The 22007-nt window shown below is 47.0% G+C and overlaps 2 protein-coding genes across 3 annotated transcripts in view; both read right to left on the bottom strand.

Annotated features, from left to right (window-relative positions):
• LOC112119795 (zinc finger protein 345-like) overlaps window positions 1-4846 on the bottom strand; it is a 14616-nt gene extending 9770 nt beyond the window's left edge. Inside the window, exons 1-2 of the mRNA XM_026658462.2 lie at window positions 4672-4846; window positions 2996-3987 (exon numbers count right to left, since the gene is read on the bottom strand). Of these exons, the coding sequence (XP_026514247.1) occupies window positions 2996-3921 (926 nt within the window). The 5' untranslated portion in view covers window positions 3922-3987; window positions 4672-4846. The remainder of the gene's footprint in view (window positions 1-2995; window positions 3988-4671) is intronic.
• A 7840-nt stretch (window positions 4847-12686) lies between these two features.
• Window positions 12687-18396, bottom strand: LOC113405112 (zinc finger protein 436-like). Of its 2 annotated transcripts, none has more exons than XM_026658464.1 (2): window positions 18226-18396; window positions 12687-15070 (listed from the first exon to the last, which is right to left on the bottom strand). In XM_026658464.1, the coding sequence occupies exon 2, from the start codon at window positions 14996-14998 to the stop codon at window positions 13982-13984; it is 1017 nt and encodes a 338-aa protein (XP_026514249.1). In that variant the 5' UTR covers window positions 14999-15070; window positions 18226-18396; the 3' UTR covers window positions 12687-13981. The 2 variants fall into 2 exon arrangements, with proteins under 2 accessions (XP_026514249.1, XP_026514248.1); XM_026658463.1 differs by having other exon boundaries at window positions 12687-15029.
• Window positions 18397-22007: the final 3611 nt, after the last annotated feature.

Here is a 22007-nt window from a genome sequence, read left to right as displayed (position 1 = left end):
GGGGGGGCATTTTCACACCCCTGAGCGCAGCAAGTTGCAACGCTGTACAGCGCCAGTGTAGCCAAGGCCTTCGTGTGAATTTAAACCAGCATATATATCTCACCATGTGGACAGCTACTCCAGTTAAAGCAGCTTTTTTCTGGTTTAGCTTATGTCGCTTGGGACAGGGTTTAAAATAAGCTGAAAAAAGTCACTCCTATACTGCAATAAAACTGTCCACATGGGAGGTTTAACTGATATAATAGTAAAACTTTTATAACTGGTAAAACTTTCCTGTGTAAAGAAGAAAAGGATCACTGATGTCTAGAAATTTAACATATTTTCCTTTTAGTCTTCTGTAACTAAGCTGAGAGTACGTCATTTAGTGTAGTTTACAAGCAGTTTAAATCTAGATATGTCATGCAATTCGTTTCTTTGGGTTTACTAGAATAGTTTCTCTATTTTGAATATATCTGGTTTGTTTTTAAGGAGATGATAGGAGTAAGACTAAGTAAGGATGAGACTCTGGGTAATTTCACTCTGGACAACCCAAGAGAGCAAAAGTGTTCTATTCCCAGTCCTGCCACTGGCCAGCTGGGTGACCTTGGGCAAGTCCCTTACCCCTCTTTGGGTCTCTGGCCAGGTCTACACTATAAACTTACATCAGTATAACTACGTCGCTCAGGGGTGTGAAAATTCTTGTGGAGGTGGATTAAATATGCCAAGGGGAGAAGCTCTCCCAGGGGCATAGTAGTGTCTTCACTGAAACTGCTGCAGTGCAACTGTGCCGCTGCAGCATTTTAAGTGTAGACCTGCCCTCTGTCCCCCTCCCCATTTGTCTGTCTTGTCCATTTAGCCTGGGAGCTCTTTGGGGCAGGCACTGTCTCTCAACATGTGTATGTGCAGCTCCTGCACAGTGGGGCCCTGATCTCAGTTAGGGACTCTAGCCTGGATTGTAATGGAAATAATAAGCTGAGAATGCTGATGGCTACCTAGAGCTCACCACTCGACTCGGGACAAAGGATAGGGACGAAGGGGACTCTGAAGAGGAATGGTGTGTCAGAACAAGGAACAGAGAGATGCTGACACAGCAAAGAGGAGATGCATGTTAGAGGAGATGAAGATGATAGGTAGGGTGTCCTGTGGTTCTGACTTAGAACTTGTGTTTAATATATTTATTACTGAAGGAACAGGGTGAGCAGCGAGGTGACAACATTTGCAGATGACACAAAAATATTTTAGTTTAGTCACATATAAAGGAGGCTGAGTGCAGAGGGATCTAGCAAAGCTGAGGCAATGTGATGGCAGAGGGAATTCAGTGCAGATAAGTGTGAGGTAATGCACTGGACAACAGCCTTCATATTTTTTAATGAAGATTCAATTTATCTAGGAAGTGCTTAGATACTACTGTGATGGGTGCTATCAAAACCCTACTATAGATAGATACGAGATATTTTTTATAACTTTCCATTCACTTGATTAGGGAGTGCTGCTTAAAAATTAATGGTACTACATGGCCAATGAAAAGGAACAAGATGAACTACTCGTACACAATGCTAGTAACATCTCAGGAAAAAGGCCTACAAGTCTTGGTGTTCAACTGAATGAAAAGCTCTGCACGATGTGCAGCAGTGGGTAACAAAGAAACACACACAAGACATATAAACAGTTGGATAGAAAATAATACTGAGAATATTCTAATGCCACTATATAAATCAATGGTGTGTGTAGTTCTGGTCACCCCATCTCAGAGAGGACATAGGAGAAACGGAAGGTATTCAGAGATGGGTGACAAGAATAATTACAGGCCTGGAAGAGACTTTTGTATGGTGAGAGACTGAAAAGATTGGAACTGTGTCAGAGAAGAGATTAATGAGAAGACATAGTAGAGGTGTATAAAACAATAAATGGGATAGAGAAGATGCTCCTATTTGCCCTCTCTCTCCATACAAGAAAAAGGGCACAGGCAATGAAACTGAGAGACATAAAATGTAAAACTGATAGACATGCTATTCTACACAATGCATAAATAACCTGTGGAAATCTCTGCCACAGGGTGTATGGAGGCAAACAGTAGCATTGACATTAGACATTGATGTGAAGGACAGAAATACCATCCCTAGTTACAATGGCTAGGAGGAACATTTATAAGGGGTGCTTATGTAAAGAGCAGAAGCCAGCCACCCATTTCCTGGATAGATGCAGCAGCTTTCCCCCATGAGTAGGCTACTGGAAAACTTTTCATTAGGGGAGTTTCACACCTTCCTTTGAAGGAGGTGGGAATAGCCACTTTTGGAGACAGGTGATGGCAGTAGAAGGACAATTGCTCTGATCCTATGGACGAGAGACCATTCTAGAGTGCTGTGTCTAGTTCCGGTGTCCACACTTTAAAAAGGCTGTTGCAAAACTGGAGAGGATTCAGAGAAGGGCTACACAGAATGATTTGTAACATGCCTTACAGTGAAAGAAAACTTACGGAGCTCTAGCTATTGAAGGGTAGATTAAGAGGGGATCTAATCACAGTCTGTAGGTATCTACGTGAGGATCATATTGCTGATACCAGAGGGCTCTTTACTCTAGCAAAGTTCCAGTGGCTGGGAGCTGAAGTCAGCAGTGTTCAAACTGAAAATAAGAGGTAAGATTTTACAGGATTGTAGTGAACCCTGGGAACAGATCCCAAAGGCTGCGGTGGATTCTCCATAACCTGGAGCATTTAAACTGAGTTTGGATTCCTCTTTCTAGACACACTTTCTCAGTCAACCACAAGTTACTGGGCTGGACGCAGGAGTTACTGGGTGAGATTCTCAGGCATGTGATGTGCAGGAAGTCAGACTAGATGATCTAATGGTCCCTTCTGTTCTGAACATCTATGCAATCTCTGTGGTCGTTCCTAATCTCCAGAAGACAAATCCCCACCATGCAGACAGCTCCCCACAGTGGAGCCCACACTGATCCCTGCATGATCCTCAAATGTCCAGCTGTTCAGAATGTTTGGGTGGGGAAGGTCAGTAGCGGGTTCTCGCCCTTGTGGATTTTCTCATGTCTCTTGTGGTGGGAGCTGTGGCTGAAGCCCTTCCCACAGAAGGTGCAGATGTAGGGCTTCTCGCCCGTGTGGATGCGCTGGTGCTGGGTCAGGGTGGACTTGTCAGTGAAGCTTTTCCCACAGTCAGAGCATGTGTAGGGTTTCTCTCCAGTGTGGATGCGCTGGTGCCGGAAGAGGTTGGAGCTGACACTGAAGCTCTTCCCACAGTCAGTACATTTGAAGGGCTTCTCGCCAGTGTGGATCCTCATGTGCTTGATGAGATCAGCATTCTGGCTGAAGCTCTGCCAGCACTCGGTGCACGTGTTCAGCACCTCCACCTTCCTCCTGGCCTTGGCCTTCCCCACGGCACCCTCACGCTGCTGCGGTGACGAGCACTTGCCTGGCCTCTTCCCCATCAGGTGCCGCAAGTGCTTCTTCTTGTGGGAGCTGCGGCTGAAGCTCTTCCCACAGTCAATACACTTGTAGGGCTTCTCACCCGTGTGGACACGCTGGTGCTGGGTTAGGTTGGACTTGTCGCTGAAGCTCTTCCCGCAGTCAGGGCAGGCGTAGGGCTTCTCGCCCGTGTGGATGCGCTGGTGCCGGCTGAGGCTGGAGCTGACGCCGAAACATTTCCCACAGTCAGGGCATTTGTAGGGCTTCTCATCTGTGTGGGTTCTACGATGGTTGATGAGACTGGAGTTCTGGGTAAAGCTTTTCCCACACTCGATGCAGATGTTGGGGCTCTCCTCCGTCTGGGTTCCCTGGTGCACCACAAAATCCTTTCGCTTCTTAATTCCTTGGATGAGTTTCACTGGTCTCTTCTCCATGGGCTCTGGCTCCTCTGGCCTGCACTGGCTCTCACAGGGTTTGTCCTGCTCAGGGCTCTGGCTCACAGTCCTCTTGGATTTCCTGGGTGACATCTTCAGCGTATTGGCTTCCCTGGATAATGATTCAGCTCCTTACATTCAGTTGTACCCCATTGTGAGCTGCAAAATCAAAACAACTCTTCAATTAATTTCTTTAAGACTGTATTAGTATTTATGGAGCATCCATCAGAAATACCCACTCAGAGAATATTAAATTCTTAGTCCCTTTATTACGGTGCAAACCCATCACCTAGCACCAAGACTAAACCCAATGAGACATTTTTAACACCCCAGTAATAGATTCTCTGACTCAAACACTAGAAAAGAGCATAATCCAAGGAGCCGCTTTGGGGGATCCCTCTGACCATGTCCCCAGGGCAGCACATTCCCCCAGCAGCAGGGGGAATAGGCAGAGGCAGGAACTGGCTTTTCCACTCTTTACTCCTCACCTTGTCCCAGGAAAGTCAATCTGCCCCGGGGTGCTGCAGGGAATGGGGCTGGGCAGGGCTGGGAGCCGGGAACCTCCTTCCCCACTGATTGCTCCTGCTGCCCCTGCCAGTCTCTGTCCCTGTCTCCCTCCGGCCCCCTCTCCCCTCCCCTCCCCTGTCACAGGGAGCTGGCTCGGCTCCTGCAGGCGCTCAGGGAAGCAGAGCCTGGGGGGTGGGGGGGGTCAGGGAGAGCAGCAGCTCTGGGACTCGCAGACCCCCGCCCCCCCGGGAGCGGAGCTGGGGCGAGAAGGGGCCGGTGGTACAGAGTCACTTTCCTGCCCGGCCCCAGCCCTTTCCCCCGGGTCTCTCCCCTCACCTGCAGGCTCCGGCTCAGGGGCTGGTGTCGGCAGAGCCCGGGGCTGCCCCAGGGGCTGGTTCCAGCCACCGGAGAAAGTCCCCCCGGCTGGGCACAAAGGGGCGCTAGGGAAGGGCTCTCCCCGCACACACCCCGCTGGGGAGCAGCAGCGGCTCAGCCCCGGCTCCCGGCTCACAATGGAGGTGGCGGCAGAGTCTGACCCAGGAAGCTCAACCCCCGATGTGCTGAGCAGACAGGCAGAGAGCAGCCGCCTCCCTCCCTTTGCAACAACCAGGGCCCTCTAGCGACAACATTTAATGAAAACCCTTTCCCTGCGCTCCCCACCGGCACAGAAATGCCTCACGGGGTGATGCGGCCAGAATCCTTCTCTCCATCCTGAGCACAGAGAAACCTCCAGAGCAAATGGACCAGAGACAGAGCCGCAGAGAAACCTGCCCCTGCTGCCAGCCAGGGATTCTGAGAGCCCCTGGGGCCTTTATTTCAAGGATGCCTCAGAAAATTCCTGACTGGAGTTCCTGGACTCTCCTCCTTCCTGTCCCCACCCCTTGTGTTCATCATGGGTGGGCGTGCCATGCCAAGCCATAGAATCATAGAATATCAGGGTTGGAAGGGACCTCAGGAGGTCATCTAGTCCAACCCCCTGCTCAAAGCAGGACCAATCCCTAGACAGATTTTTACCCCAGTTCCCTAAATGGCCCCCTCAAGGATTGAACTCACAACCCTGGGTTTAGCAGGCCAATGCTCAAACCACTGAGCTATCCCTCCCCCCATCTCTTTGCCGGTCTCTTCCACCCAAATCAATTGGGCCAAGAATTCTGGCCTGATGGTCTGGGATGGGAGGCAGGTGGGATCCCTCCCACCTGCTCTCCGTGCCAGGGGTGTGTGGTGGGGCAAGGTGCACTAGTTCATGTTAGGGTAGTCACTCATGCATACCTGGAGTACTGGACATTCTGGTACCTCCAAGGCCTGGTAAGGCCTATTAGATACTGGGTTGCAGGGGGCATCCCATGGGTAGGCAGAGGCAGCAGGTCCAAACCCCTTTGCCTGTGATGAGTGGCTTATACTGCAGTCTGCCCCAGTGAACGGGGGCTAGATGGAGACTGGGCAGTAGCCAAGACTGAGGCGAAGTGGGGATAGTGGGTGGGGGTTACCCTGGGAGGGGGAGCCCCAGAGCTGTGAGGGGTTATTGCCAGGGGGCAACACCCCAGACAACAGGGCACTGGGTCCGGGAGGGACACAGGGGCCAAGTGGTAGCTGACACTGGCCTGCAGAGGGCACTCCAAGGCTGGAAATGAGCTAATTCCCAAGACGACCAGCAGGAGGCACCGCAGAAGTCAGTCCCACACCTTTACACCACCTTATAGTCCATTCATCCAATCCATACTTCTTTAACTTGCTGGCAAGAATACTGTGGGAGACCGTATCAAAAGCTTTGCTAAAATCAAGATATATCACATCCACCGCTTTCCCCATATCCACAGAGCCAGTTATCTCATCATAGAAGGCAATCAGGTTGGTCAGGCATGACTTGCCCTTGGTGAATCCATGTTGACTGTTCCTGATCACCTTCCTCTCCTCCAAGTGCTTCAAAATGGATTCCTTGGGGATCTGCTTCATGATTTTGCCGGGGACTGAAGTGAGGTCTGTAGTTCCCCGGGTTCTCTTTCTTCCATTTTTAAAATATGGGCTCTATATTTGCTTTTTTCCAGTTGTCCGGGACCTCCCCCAATCACCACGAATTTTCAAAGATAATAGCCAATGGCTCTGCAATCACATCAGCCAACTCCTTCAGCATCCTTGGATGCATTAGATCTGGACCTATGGACTTGTGCATGTCCAGCTTTTCTAAATAGTCCTTAACCTGTTCTTTCACCACTGAGGGCTGCTCACCTCCTCCCCATACTGTGTTGCCCCATGCAGCAGCAAAGGGAGGGGATGGACCCGACAGCACTCAACCAGTGTATGGGGCTGCCCACCCTCCAAGTGAGGGCAGCCTTGCCTCATGCTTCTCTCACTTTTCTTGAGCAGGTCCTTTGGGAGAGTGCCTCCTGTCCATCTCTCACCCCAGGCCCTCTGGAACTCATCGTACCCCTGACTCCCGACAGCCTCACCGGCTGCTCCCAACACGCCACCTGAGTCAGCTGCATGACATCCAGCCAGTCCGTGTCCGAACCACACCCAGAAAATACCTGTACTTGCTCATGTGTCACACCCTCAACTTTCTCACCTGCCTGTCCCACCCCAACACCACATGGTGGGACCTGCTGCTGCTTGAGGAGCAGGAGGAACGCCAGCCTCTACTCTCCTACCGTATGGTTCCATAGCCCGCCAGGGATATTAGTTGGCAGCCCCTCCATGGAGCCATAAGCACAGGCATGTACCTGGCGTGGTTCATGAACTCACCTAATTCCTGTCCCTTCTGCAGAGACGGAGACCCTGGCGCACATCTATGTAAGATGCATCAAGGTGCTTTTCCTCTTCCAGAACCTCTTACTAAGGTTCTGACTGCGCTTCCCTGCGCATCCTAATTCATTCACACCCATCTGCGGCCCCCCAAAGTCATGAGATCTTGTCAACCTCCTTCTGGCACTGGCCAAGACAGCCATCCATCACTCCAGAAGGAGGACTCTGGACCAAGGGTTCTCTGTGACTGAGAAGCCTATTTCCACTCCCTCATCTGATCATGCTGCAGGGCAGAGTTCCTCTGGGCGCTGTCCACTGACTCCTTAAGACACCTTTGAAGCAGTGGGTGCTGTCAGGGATTCTCTGCTCAGTTTCCCTTTCTGGATCCCTCATTTCCAACCTTTAATCTTCACTCCTGTCCCTACTTTTTCATTTGTTGTCCCCAGAATTCACTTGTGGCCTGGGTCCAATGACTGGGCCTAGACCCGTCTGCCCCAGCACTCTTAGTACCTGTTGTGCCAAGGAGATGCAGGCCAATGCCCATAAGGATACCACAATTGACAACTGGATTGCTGGCAGGGGTTGTTCTGTGTAAATAGTCATAGAAATAACCACTTTCTTCTAACACTGAATTGTAATGTTGGAATAATGGAAGCAGAATTAACCCTGGAGCTGCTCTGCATCTATCTGTCTCACTGCAGAGCTTCTGCCCGGAGCCCTTCCCAGCCCCCTCCTGCTGCTGTCCATGACCCGCAAATGGCCTTGGTGGGTGGGTTGGACATTTCTTGTGAGATCTTCAGATCAGATCTGCTACAAGTCAACCTCTTAGCCAGAAATTCTGGCGTTGTTTGCTCTCTGGGTACTGTTTGTCTCCAACTCTGTGGGGCTGGCAGACCTGCAGCTCGGGATAGCTCTATGGGGCTACACAGTATGGGAATGTGGGGGAAGTGGCAAAAGAGCAGATGAGAAACCTATTTAGCAGGAGCTGTCCTGAGACTTGCAAAGAGGTACTGAGTAGGGGGATTCACACAGGGTGATTAGGGAGAATTGATCATGGAGGGCACTCATTAATTATTGCGAGGGGGTAGGAGAGTTAATTGCTATCAGGGAGCTGAATGATTTTAGGGAAGCAGCAGAGAATTGATCTTTAGAAGTGAGAATTGATAATGTCTGAGCAGGGGAATATAGAGTAGCTATCTCAGAAAAGAGATACAAGAACAATTCAACCTTGGGAAAACTTGCCTTGCAGTGAGAGACCAAAGTAAGGCCTGGTCTACACATAAAATGTAGGTCAACATAGCTACGTCCCTCAGAGGTGTGAAAAATCCACACCCGTGAGCAGCTGCTTAGCTTTGCCAACCTAACTACAGATGTAGACTCAGCTAGGTTGATGGAAGATGCTACTGTCAATCTAGCTACCATCACTCAGGGAGGTGGTTGTCCTACAGCACCGAAAAAAATACTTCCATAGCCTGCATCTGCATTACAGTGTAATGCTGGCATAGCTAAGGCACTGTAGCTATGCTGTTATTGTCCATGTAGTGTAGACAAGGCCTTAAGGAGCTAAATCTTTAGCACCGTGTTACCACCTCTGGTGATTTTGCCACCATCCACAATAGTAAATGCTTTTTAATGTTCTGTGTGATCGCAGACACTTACTGGTGTCAAACATGTGTGTTTGCCTGATTCAATCCTGAACCATCTATCTACAGGGTTGTTGAGGTTTATGGGTTAAGCAGGAGTTAGTGCACCTCAAAACTAGGACAAAAACTTCAGAGGTGGAATCCTGCTCCTTATGGCGTCAATTACATAGCTTCAATTGTCTCCCAAAGGGCCATGTTTCTATCCAGCTACTTTCTTACTCTCGAAGGCTTTAGCTCATGAGTTATTGCACATGATGGAAACCTCTCTGAAAGTTAAATCTGCTGGGGAAGAACGGTAGCTTTTCTCAGCTAAATGCTGGAAGTGTTTGCAGGGTTTCAGCCAGAGTGTTCTCAGCTTACTCACAAAGCTGTTGGGTCAAGTCCAGCTTTCTCCAGCACACACAAACAAGCACAGATAGACGAGAAGGCAGGAGAGAGAAATACAAGAATTGATATTCCATTTCTGGTCCAGTGGAAGGTGCGTGGTACAGAGATGCCAACTTTTGTACAGATTCATGTGTGATGTTTTAGGCAAATTATTTAATGAGCTAATTTGCATATATATATAATTACTACTCCTGATTGGCAAAGTATTGTGTATAGCCTATTATTTTTGTTACCTCAGTTCGGTCCCTTTGTTCCTCTTATCCATCTGTTATATGCTAAGCTCTCTGGGACAAGGACTGTCACTAGCTGTATGTTTGTACACCACCCGGCACAGTGGAGATCGGACCTGGATGAGGCTTCTAGGCTCTATCGCAGTCTAAATGTTAAATAAATAATGTAACTGTAAACTTATGAGAGGTACCCATGCAACCTTCGCCCTGCCCCTTGTGCAGGTGCATTATAATACATTCTGTCACTGCATGATCACAGACTGTGTTTTCCCTCAGGAGGATTTGGGCTGAGGCCATGCAGATCCACGGCCTGGATTTCTTCTTGAGCTAATGGAGCAACTGGTAGCAGAAGCAGGCTGCTAGGCATCTACGTCCCAAGTTTAGGCTCCACTGTGATCCACAAACCCCACTCCACTTCCTGCAAGCACCGCAACTTACCTCATCTAAGTTTTCAGGGTAAAAGTTCCCTAGGTGCCTATGTTTCTGCCTCTGAGCATACACACTGCTGCCTGCCTCTAGGCACTTATCTCCACCTAAGGCCCAGAACAATCCATGAACTGGGGAAGACAGGTGAGTGAACACCGATCTTGCCTGTAGGGCCAGGTCTGGTAGGTGTGCTCAGAGGCCACCTACCAAACTGGGAACCATTCAAAATGTGGACATCCAGCTTGAAACCCCTTAACCCAGTGGTTAGAGGACTCAGCCGGGATGTGGGAGACCCAGGTTCACTTACCCCCTCTGCCTGTGGGGGGGGAAATAATTTGGACAAGGGTCTCCCAGGTAATAACTATGGCCCTGGCACTAGCATTTGGTGCAGCAGCATAAAATGATGTCCTGGAGAGAGGAGCAGACAAGAAGAGGGCAGCTTGAGTGGGGAGGAGGCGGCTCAGGATCTACCAGAAAAAAGGCAGAGAAGGCGCCGAAAAGAGGATGTGTTGGGTAAAAATGGAATTTGCTGGGGAGGGGAAAGCTGGCCCTCGAAGGGCTGTGTGCAAGGAGCCTGGTGGTGAGGGACACAGAGCGTATGATCGGTGAGGTTGCCCATTGGGACACTGACAGAGGGAATATACTTTAGTGCCTAGGTGTGGATCGCTGGGTGAGAAGCTGACATTCGTTGGAAAGAGATGCAGTCATCAAAGGAGCATCACAAGCTGCAGAGAGGCAAAGGTGGGACAACTGGGGTGAAGCTGGACTTTGCAGCCAGAGAGAGGAGGAACTGATTCCCTCCCGGGGTCACATGTTGTTGAAAAACTTCTTTTATTGTGAATGGTGATTTACAGTTTAACATTTTCCTAACTGAATATTTGATGTTACTTTCTATTCGATTGTTTTGCCTTTATAAAGTTTAAAATGTAATGTTATCTCTATGGTGTTGTTTTGCCTCCACCTTTCTTCACAGTAGGCATAGCCTAGCCGAACTCTGGGTCACAGCACCTACCTCTCAGGAAAGTGCTAACCACTGAGCTATGGGATATTCTGGTGTGGGGCTCCCTCAATTTCTCCTGTTCCACTGTGTATAAATAATGAGTCATGGGGCCATAGAGAGAGAGAGAATGACTCTGTAGCCTGGTGTTTTTGAGGTGGGTGACCCAGGCTCAAGTCCCCTTGCTCCTTTGTGAATCCAGGCTTTATCCTCTACGTGGACCACCTCCTAGAGAGAGATGCAACATACACTTTGCCAATGGGTTATATAATTATTTGTGATACAACAGTGGAATGTTGAGAATCAGGGCTCCTGGGTTTGGCAGAAAAATGTGTTCAGAACTGGGGTTACAGACAGGTAGCCAAGTACATAGATATGGCATATGTATTCTGAAAGACATCACTGGTAAAGGTATGAAACTTGGATCTGGCATTGTAGGGATCTTGGATCTATTTCCAGGTAGAGACCTAGCTTAGTCAGTCAGGTTGTGAACTACAGAAATAATAATATGACTCTGCAACAGAAATGAGCATAGAATTTAGTCACCTGGCTCACAAGTGTACCTTCTCCTAGGCCAAGTGGTGTTTTGTGTGCAAGTCCCACTCACGCATATCATGCATAGGATGACCAGATGTCCCGATTTTATAGGGACAGTCCCAATTTTTGGGTCTTTTTCTTATATAGGCTCCTATTACCCCCCCACCCCCGTCCCGATTTTTCACATTTGCTGTCTGGTCACCCTAATCATGCATGAGATTTTATTTGAGACGCAGGAAGGCCTGCCAGGGCTGCAAACGCATGAGTTGGCAGGTTGGGGCAACTTGTCCACTTCAGGCCAAACTCTAAAGACAGAGAGTCATAAAACACCCCATGATTGGGACTAACCTGCACAGCTTCTGCAAAGCAAAAATCATGTCTCCCTGATCTAGAGGCATGCTTTGATCATTTATTAACAAAAACTAATATACAAACTGGTTCTCATTTATCTAATTTATTTAGACTTTCAAAAAAACCTTTTGACAAAGTCCCTCAGCAGAGGCTCTTAAGGCAGCCAAGTAGTCACAGGATGAACAAAAAATGTACTGTTATGGATTGGAAACTGTCTAAGAGGCAGAAAACAAAAAGGATAAATAGTAATTTTTTCAATATGGTAGGAGGTTAACAGTGGGGTGCCTTCAGAGTCCTGTATTAGGACTAGTTAAGGTGACCAGATAGCAAGTGTGAAAAATCAGGACAGGGGAGTAGTAATGGGCATGTGGGGGGTTAAATAGGATCCTACATAAGACAAAGCCTGTAATAATGAGGACAGTCCTGATAAAATTGGGATATCTGGTCACAGTTTGACTTTTATATTTGTGGGGGGCAGCTTCAGTCAGGCCAATGGGGCTGTGCTTGGGGGGGGGGGTAAATTCCACACTTGCCCGAGGCTTGCAGTTTTGGGGACAACCATCCAAACTATGCCCATGCTAGGGCCAGTGTTTAATATGAAAACTGAGGTGGCAAAATTTGCTGAGAATACAGCAGTACTTTGTGTATAAAGAAGGCTGAGTTACTTCACAGGGGACCTAACAATGTTAGATGAACTAGACAACATGACAGCAGATGGAATTCAGTGCAGGTAAATGCATCACAATGCACTTTGAGCCATATCATGCCATCAGTTTAAAATCAGATTTAATTTTCCTGGGAAGTGTTTAAATACTATGAAAAAACCTTATGATTGACAGAGGTCAGCTGAGATTTTTCAAAACCATCCAAAGGGATTTGGACACCCAGCTCTGGAAATTGGGGGTAAAATTTTCAAAAGTGCCTAAGGGCTAGATTTTTAAAGTTATTTAGGCATCTAAAGGGATTTTCACAATTGCCTACATGCCTAACACCCATTGATTTGAGGGGGTATTTCAATGGGAGTTAGGCACTTAAGCACTTTTGAAAATCCCACTAGACACCTATCTGCATGTCTAGGTGCCTAAAGACCTTTGAAAATCTGGCCTTAAGTGATGTAGAACAACTTTTCTTTGACTTTTAGTGGGAATTAGGCTCCTAAGTGCTTAAGTCAACTTTGAAAATGAGACTTAGGTGTTGCAATGCTGAGCAGAAAAATGCCTAAATACCATTACAAATCACTTAGGAGCTTTTGAAAACTATACCCAGGGCATCCAAACTCCTTAGGCTGCTTTGAAAGTCTCGGCCAATATAGGTATATATTTAATCTACCTCTTCACTTCAAAGAGAGAGTTCTGCTTGGAAGTTGCTGGCACCATGTGGCCCATTAAAAGGGACAATATAATCTACTCATACACACAGCTAGGATCTAAATTAAGTGCAACAACTAAGGAAAGAGATGCAGGAGTCATACTAGACACATCAGTGAAAACCTCTCGACAATGCGCAATAGTGGATAAAAAATAAAGTATGGATAAACATTTGGTTAGAAAATAATACTGAATATTCTAATGCCACTATATAAATTGATGGGACACCCAAACCAGGAATACTGCATTCAGATCTGGTCATCCCATCTCAAAAAGATATAGCAGAATTAGAGGAGGTTCAGAGACAGGAGACAACAATTGTTAGAGGGCAGGAGAGACTTCTGTATGGGAAGAGGATGAAAAGACTGGAACTATTTAGTCTAGAGAGATGATGAAAAAGAGGGATTTAGGTGTATAAACAGCAGAGAGAAAGTACCAGTAAATTGGGTTCCCCACTCGCCCTCTCTCATAGTACAAGAAAAAGGAGATGCCCAGTGAAATAATGGGTACTAATTTAAAACTGACAACAAGAAATACTATTTACACAATGCATGTTGAACTCACCTCCACAAGATGTTATGGAGAACAAGAGTAGGATTCCAAAAAAAGGGAATTAGACACATCTATGGGAATGATAAAAAATATCATCAACATTTACCATGGCTAGGATAAAGGTTTCTAAGGGATCTTTATATTGAGGACATAAGCCAACCAATTAACAGCCTGGGAACAGGCAGCCACTTTCCCCCCATGGACATGTTATTGCAAAATTGTCCCTTATAGGAGTTTCACACCGTCCTTTGAGGTATGTGGTTAATAGCCACTTTTGGAAATGGGACTGGAGAAGTTTGACTGCCGGTCTGATGACGTGTAGCAGTTCCTACTCTCCAGGTCACACAGTGCTCACTTTCTCTCTCTCTATAATTCACACCAATCTGCCTTCTGGCTCTTTAGTATGCACCCCGTTCTTTAGAACGTTTGAGTGGGGTAGGGCCACAATGGCAGGAAGGACACCGAGTTCCTTCCCTTGTGGATTTTTTCATGTCTTTTGTGGTGGGAGCTATGACTAAAGCTTTTCCCGCAGTAAGTGCATATATAGGGTTTCTCTCCCGTGTGGATCCGGTAGTGCTGGGTCAGAGTGGATTTGTCAGTGAAGCTTTTCCCACAGTCAGAGCACGTGTAGGGTTTCTCTCCTGTGTGGATCCTCTGGTGTCTGATCAGGTTTGAGCTGACATTGAATCTTTTTCCGCAGTCGGGACACTCATAGGGTTTCTCTCCTGTGTGGATCCTCATGTGTTTGACCAGGTCCGAGTTCTGGCTGAAGCTTTGCCAGCATTCAGCACAAGTGTTGGGGATCTCAACGGTCGAGGTTCTCTTCTTTGATGCTTTGGTTTCTTTAACCTTCCCAACAGTAGTGCTTTCCCGGTGGGTGCATTTACCCTGCCTCTTCCCTGGAGGGCTCCTCAGATGCCTCTTGTGGTGGGAGCTGCGGCTGAAGCTCTTCCCACAGTCTATGCATTTATAGGGCTTCTCACCTGTATGGACGCGCTGGTGCTGGGTCAGGGTCGACTTGTCCGTGAAGTTTTTCCCACAGTCTGGGCAGTTATAGGGTTTCTCTCCTGTGTGGGTTCTCTGGTGTCGGATGAGGTTTGAGCTGACGCTGAAGCTTTTCCCGCAGTCAATGCATTTATAGGGTTTCTCCCCTGTGTGGATTCGCCGATGGTTAATAAGGTCTGAGCTCTGAAGGAAGCTTTTCCCGCACTCAATGCAGATGTTGGGCCTCTCCCCCATGAATGTTCTCCGGCGGACGATGGTGCCTTTGCGCTTCCTCACACCTCGCCCACTGTGAGCAGATTTACTTTCCTCTGGAGTGTTTTGCTGCTGTGTTTCTGATTCGCCTGGACTCCTAGGGGATTTTTCCTGCTCAGGGCTCTCAGAAACATTGCCTTTGGATCTTGTCAGAGACATCTTGTATGGTTCCTCCATCTCAGACTGTTCTCCTTCTTGTCACTCACAGCTGGGATAGAGAGAGAATCCAGAGATGAGTCATTGCCTGTGCTGGGGGGGGAAAGGGAACCTCAGAAGGGGAACAGAAAATCAACACCCATTGACAGAATATCTTTGAATTTACTACAATAAAAAACCCTCACCTTTCGTGAGCCCTAAATTCATGACAACATCATGGACCTAGCAAAGCCACTACACTGTCCCTCTTCCAATACTCTCCTTTGCCATCATCCCTATAAACATCTTAGTAATGGTGAGCTATGACCACTCTTTATCACACTGATCACAATTGCCTAACTGTTCCTTTGTGCTTCCCATCAGTTTGTTGCATTTGATTGTATAAGCTGTTCGGAGCAGCAACTGTCTATTTGTACAATGCTCAGCACAACAGAACTGGATTCTAGGCTCTCCCGCAGGACAAATAATAATGCTACAAGGTGTGGGTGCTCAGCACCTCCGAAAATCAGCCCTTCTATTTACCGAGGGGAACATTTTAAGCACTGAAATAAATTACCTAGGGAGATTGAGGAATCTCTGTCATTGGAGGTTTTTAAGAACAGGTTAGACAAATACCTGTCAGGGATGGTGTATATAATACTTAGTCCTGCCTCAGTGCAGGGGACTGGACTAGATGACCTCTCAAGGTCCCTCCCACCCCACATTTCTACGATTTTCCAGTGGGCCTAACTCCAACTTGCAAAAGCATTTAAGGGACAGATTTTCAAAGGTATTTAGGAGCCTAAAGATGCCAATAGATGCCTTTGAAAAGCTCCCTGGGGGCATAAACAGGTTAGATGCCTAACTCCCATTGAAAGGCTCCTAAATGCCTATGGTGCTTTTGAACATTGTATCCATTCTTTAGATATTAAAAATAAACTGATATAATATCATCACCAAGATGCACCCATGCCTTACTGAGTCATCCCCTGAACTCATTACAGTTCCACTTGTTCCTTCTGTCCCGCATTGCTTCTGCCATGACCCTCATTTGTGTCAGGTCTGAACATTGGACCCAATCCTGCATGCAATTAAGCAGGCGAAAAACTTAACTTATAGGATTGATGTTATTATTTTCATGAGCAATTATTTACATACAAAAATGTTTGCAAGATTGGGCAAATGGGTTGACCTGGGTAATGTATTACCCTGTTGGTAATAGAATGGAACAATGGAATGAATACAGGACCCACTCAGTAAAAAATTAGAAGATGGTAACATAATGCCAATCAACATGGTTTTATGGAACACAGATCTTGTCAAACAAACTTGATATTTTTGAGGAGATTACAAGTTGGGTGATAAAGGAAGTCATTATAAAGTCATTGCTGGTAAAGTATGACTCAAAAATTATTAGACTAGTAAAAATGATAATGATAGGTCAGTATTGTAGAGCAAATGGGAGCTCTTGGTAAGATGAGCTCATCTGAAACACATTTGTTTTAATACAGTCAAAGGTAAGGTTATACATCTAAGAACAAATGTAGGTCATGCTTACAGAATGAGGGACTGTACCCTGGAAAGCAGTAACTCTGAAAAGGACTTTGGGGTCATGGTGGAACCCAGCTAAACATGAGCTCCCAGTGTGATGCTGTGGCTAAGAGATCCAATATGATCCTTGGACGTATGAGCAGGGGAATATAGAGTAGGGAGGTGGTATATTGTCTGTATAAAACATTGGTGAAATCATTAGAAGAATTCTGTATCTGATTCTGGTATCCACACTTTTTAAAAGGCTATTGGGAAACTGGAGAATTCAGAGGAGAATGATTTGAGGCCTGGAAAACCTGACTTCAGAAACTCAATCTATTTAACACATCCAAAAGAAGATTAAGCGGCAATGTGATCACTGTCTAAGTATCTACAAAGGAAGACATTTTTGATAGAGTAAGAATCTTTCATTTAGCAAATAAAGACAGAACAAGATCCAATGGCTATAAGCTGGAGCTAGACAAACTCAGGGGAAAAGGTGGAAATTTTTAACAATGAGGATAATTAATCCTTGGAACAGCTCATTGGATGGATGTGGTGAATTCTCCATCACTTGGAGTCTTTCAGCTAAGATCGGATGTCTCACTAAAAGATCTGCTCTAGCTCAGCCACAAGGTATTGGGCTTGATGCAGGAAACACTAGGTGAAATTCTCTGACCTGTGTTTTGAAAGAGATCAGACTAGATGATCAAAATGGTCTCTTCTGGCCGTAGAATATATGAATTTGCTGTGGACTACATACATACACTTCTTTCTGCAAAAAGCCCAGGCTACTTTTGTGTGCCTGAAAAGAACAATAATAATCATAAAAAGCAGAATCAAAGGAGCAGCTTTGGGGGATACTCCTTGGCATTGTTAGGAGCTGGCTTTCTCTCTCTGCTCCTTGCCCTGTTCCCAGGAAAATGAATCTGCCCAGGGATGCTTCAGGAAAGGGATCTAGGCAGGTCTGGGTGCTGGGAACCTCCCCTCCCCCCCGCCTTTGGTAGGCTGTCTCTACTGCCAGAAGAGGGGTTTTGTTTTAGTTTTTTTACACAATAACAAATGACAGCCAATTCTTGGTAAAATGCCAGTGGAGACAGGGTGCAGCCAGATTTTTACCACAATATAGCTTGTTGGGGTCAACACTCCTGGGTTTGTCCTTGCTTAGCTACATCATGGTAAAAATTAGAGTAATTTCTCCACTAAGATTTTACAGCAGGAATCTCCCGCTGTAAAAACACCCCCTATGTTGGCAGCAAAGCCACAGCCTCAGACTGTCTATCATTTCTTCAGTTCTCTGTAAGATTTTCAAGAGCTCAGCCCTCAGCAACTCTCACTATTCTCCACAGGGAGGGGGCACTCTCCATTGTTCTTCATAGGGGGCATTCTCCAATGTTGTCTATGGGGAGATGTTGGCAGTTGAGCACTTTTGAAAATCTTGCCCTGAATGGGAGTATTGATCCCTCCTGACATTTTGTTCTCTCCCTCCTTCCCCCCCCCTCCCCTCCCCTCGGGCTGGGAGACTTGGTCCCTGTCCCGGCCCGGCGCGTTCACAATCCCGGAGCTGGCTCGGCTCCTGCAGGCGCTCAGGGGAGCAGAGCCTGGGGGGGTCAGGAAGGGCAGCAGCTCTGGGACTCGCAGACCCCGCCCGGGAGCAGAGCTGGGGCGAGGAGGGGCCGTTGGTGCAGAGTCACTTTCCTGCCCGGCCCCAGCCCTTTTCCCCGGGTCTCTCCCATCACCTGGAGTCTGCGGCTCAGGAGCTGGTGTCGGCAGAGCCCGGGGCTGCCCCAGGGGCTGGTTCCAGCCACCGGAGAAAGTCGCCCCCGGCTGGGCACAGAGGGGCGCTAGGGAAGGGCTCTCCCCACACACACACCCCTCCGGGTAGCGGCAGCTGATCAGCGCGGGCTCCTGGCTCACAATGGAGGCGGCAGCAGCAGAGTCTGACCCAGGAAGTCCAACCCCAGTATCCTTAGCAGCCAGACATAGAGTAGCCTCCCCTCCAAGCAATAGCCAGAGCCCTCTTGTGGTAGAATTTGAGGAAACCTCCTCCCCCCGAAAGGGATCCAGAAAGAACCTGAACAAGGAGAAATCTCCAGATTGAATGAATCAGAGCCAGAGAGAGCCCTAGAGCAGTAGCTCTCAGCCTTTCCAGGCTACTGTACCCTTTCAGTTAAGGTGACCAGATAGCAAGTGTAAAAAATCGGGACAGAGGGTGGTGGATAATAGGTGCCTGTATAAGAAAAAGCCCCCAAAATCGGGACTGTGCCTATAAAATTGAGACATCTGGTCACCCTACTTTCAGTAGTCTGATTTGTCTTGCGTATCCCCAAGTTTCAAAATGTGGTAAGGTGACCACCACATTTTGTAAACCAAAATGGACACACAGAGGTGAGAGCACAGCAAAGAAGCCAAGACTGAAAATGTAAGTTGCAGAGCATAGGGAGGCAAATTAATTTAGCAGCTTATATTTTAGCAGTTGCACATATACACTACAAATACAAAACAAATATGCATGTAATCAGTTTGGATGTGATGTCACACTAAAGAAGCTCATTCAAACACTGGTTATAAACAATACAAAAACATTATTCAACATCAGTTTTCCGTACCCACTGTCCAAATGGCCTATTTAAAGAATCTCTTTCTTTGCACCGATGCCAATATCATTTATTTTTGACAGGCTTATCAATTAATGCTGTGTTATCTCTGTATTGCATGATGACTTGTTGCTTCTGCTAGTGGAATCCGCCTCCTTCCTTAGAGGTTTTTAAGGTCAAGCTTGACAAAGCCCTGGCTTGGATGATTTAGTTGGGAATGGTCCGGGCTTTGAGTAGGGGGGTGGACTACATGACCTCCTGAGGGCCCTTCCAACCCTGATATTCTATGATTCTATGATTAACCTCCAGGTCAAAGTGAAGTTTGTTTTGACAGTAACTTGAGAATGGTTTTCACAGTTTCAACCTTGTATCTGGATTTTTCTCCTGTCCACAGGTCATTCATGACAGAAAATATCATTTCGACTGAAGCATTACTGCCAGGCAGGCACAGGATCAGTTCTGCCACTTTTTTTTATATTTGCATGTGGTACTGAGGATTCCCTACAATGCTTGATTACTTCATCCCATCTGCCACACACTATGATCATTGTAGTTGTGTCATTGCATTCACATAGTTTCCCTGTCACAAACTCATTTAACAGAGTTACTTCATCAAACATCGGAGGGGTAGCTGTGTTAGTCAAAAACAACAACGAGTCCGGTGGCACCTTAAAGACTAACAGATTTATTTGGGCATAAGCTTTCGTGGGTAAAAAACCCCACTTTTTGATAAATGCACCTGAAGAAGTGGGGTCTTTTACCCACGAAAGCTTATGCCCAAATAAATCTGTTAGTCTTTAAGGTGCCACCGGACACCTTGTTGTTTTCATCAAATAGTTCATCCTTGTTAATTGTCACATTGGGGTATTTCCTCTGCAGTAACTCAACTGCTTTTTCAATCTTGGATCTTAAAGGAGTTTTCTTTAAAAGCAGACACTTCAAATCATCTGTATGCTTTCCCCATGCACATATGTATTTTATGCCTGTATTGAAGAAAGATCTTGACACATTAAGATAGCACTGATGTGTAACAATCCCCACTTCTTCTAGGTCTCTAAGTAGTTTTCTCTTAAAAGAGGCACAAAGTTTTCTTTACACCTTGTAACCAGCTTCTTTTTGAGATTGTTTAAAATATTCTCTGACTTTACTGCATAGCGATCATCTCCCTCAAATGATTTGATTGTGTCATGAAAAAGTGTCATGTTTGCATGGATAAAAGCAAGCCAGAGTTCAGTACATGGGTCTTTAAATATTTTGTGAAGAACTAATGGTCACTTTTCCTTTGACAAGAAAAATGACTCATAAAATTGAAGGATCCTCTTTAAAGCAGGTAAAATCTACAGCCATCTGACATTACTGAATCCCAGGATACTCTGATATTCTTGTCTCATGTACTGACAAAAACTTTTCAGTCTTTCCACACGAACAGTGAATATATGAAAATAGCCAAAATGTTAATTAGAATGCTCTCAGCATCTACCGGGATTATATTCCTTGCAGTTCAGGCACAGCCCTGGTCTACACTACGAGTTTAGGTCGAATTTAGCAGCATTAGATCAATTTAACCCTGCACCCGTCCACACGACGAAGCCATTTTTGTTGACTTAAAGAGGTCTTAAAATCGATTTCTGTACTCCTCCCTGATGAGGGAATATGTGTTCTGTCTATTGCCCCACCACAGTTAGGGAATCCCATTACAGCAAAGCCATCCACTATGACCTGCACATTTCCCAGATTCACTACCCTTGCTAGCAGCAGCTCAGTGATTGCGTTGGCTACTTGGATCACAGCAGCCCCCACAGTAGATTTGCCCACTCCAAATTGATTCCCGACTTATCGGTAGCTGTTGGGCGTTGCAAGCTTCCAGAGGGCTATCGCCACTCGCTTGTGAACTGTGAGGGCTGCTCTCATCTTGGTATTCTTGCGCTTCAGGGCAGGGGAAAGCAAGTCACAAAGTTCCATGAAAGTTTCGCAGCCACTGAGAATTCTCCCAGACCTGCAACACTATGCAGTCCCACCAGTGTGTGCTTGTTTCCCGGGCCCAGAATCGGCGTTCCATGGCATGAACCTGCCCCGTTACCACCATGATGTCCAAATTGCCAGGGCCCGTGCTTTGAGAGAAGTCTGTGTCCATGTCCTCATCACTCTCGTCACCGCACTGCCGTCGCCTCCTCGCCTGCTTTTGCAGATTCTGGTGCTGCATATACTGCAGGATAATGCGCAAGGTGTTTACAGTGCTCATAACTGCCGCGGTGATCTGAGCAGGCTCCATGCTTGCTGTGGTATGGCGTCTGCAGGAGAGCAGGAGAGCAGAGTGGCTGCGGAAGCGGTCGTTCGGTCATTCAATGACGATGGTTTGCAGCCCTATTGTACCGTCTGCTGCCAGAGCAGGAGAGCAGAGTGGCAGCAGAAGCATGACGATGGTTTGCAGCCCTACTGCACAGTCTGCTGCCAGCAGCACCCAGGACACAACAGCGGCGGCTGAACTGAGCGGGCTGCACGCTTGCCGTGGTATGGCGTCTGCACGGAAAAAAGGTGCGAAACGATTGTCTGCCATTGCTCTCACGGAGGGAGGGGCGACTGACAACATGTACCCCAAACCACCCGCGACAATGTTTTTGCCCCATCAGGCAGTGGGAGCTCAACCCAGAATTCCAATGGGTGGTGGAGACTGCAGGAACTGTGGGATAGCTACCCACAGTGCAACATTCCGAAAGTCGACGCTAGCCTCGGTACTGTGGATGCACTCCGCTGACTTAATGCGCTTAGTGGGGACACACACAATCGACTATATAAAATCGCTTCCTAAAAAATCGACTTCTATAAATTCAACCTAATTTCGTAGAGTAGACATACCCACAGTTATGCAATATGTAAGCAAGGCATCCAAGGACTATCATGTCCCTTTTTAAGCTTGTCTTTAC

Source organism: Terrapene carolina, unplaced genomic scaffold, assembly GCF_002925995.2.
Source record: "Terrapene carolina triunguis isolate 2854851 unplaced genomic scaffold, T_m_triunguis-2.0 Scaffold448, whole genome shotgun sequence".
NCBI lineage: Eukaryota > Metazoa > Chordata > Testudines > Emydidae > Terrapene > Terrapene triunguis.
Note: the sequence above shows the minus strand (reverse complement) of the source record. Positions and strands in the feature narration are given on the sequence as shown.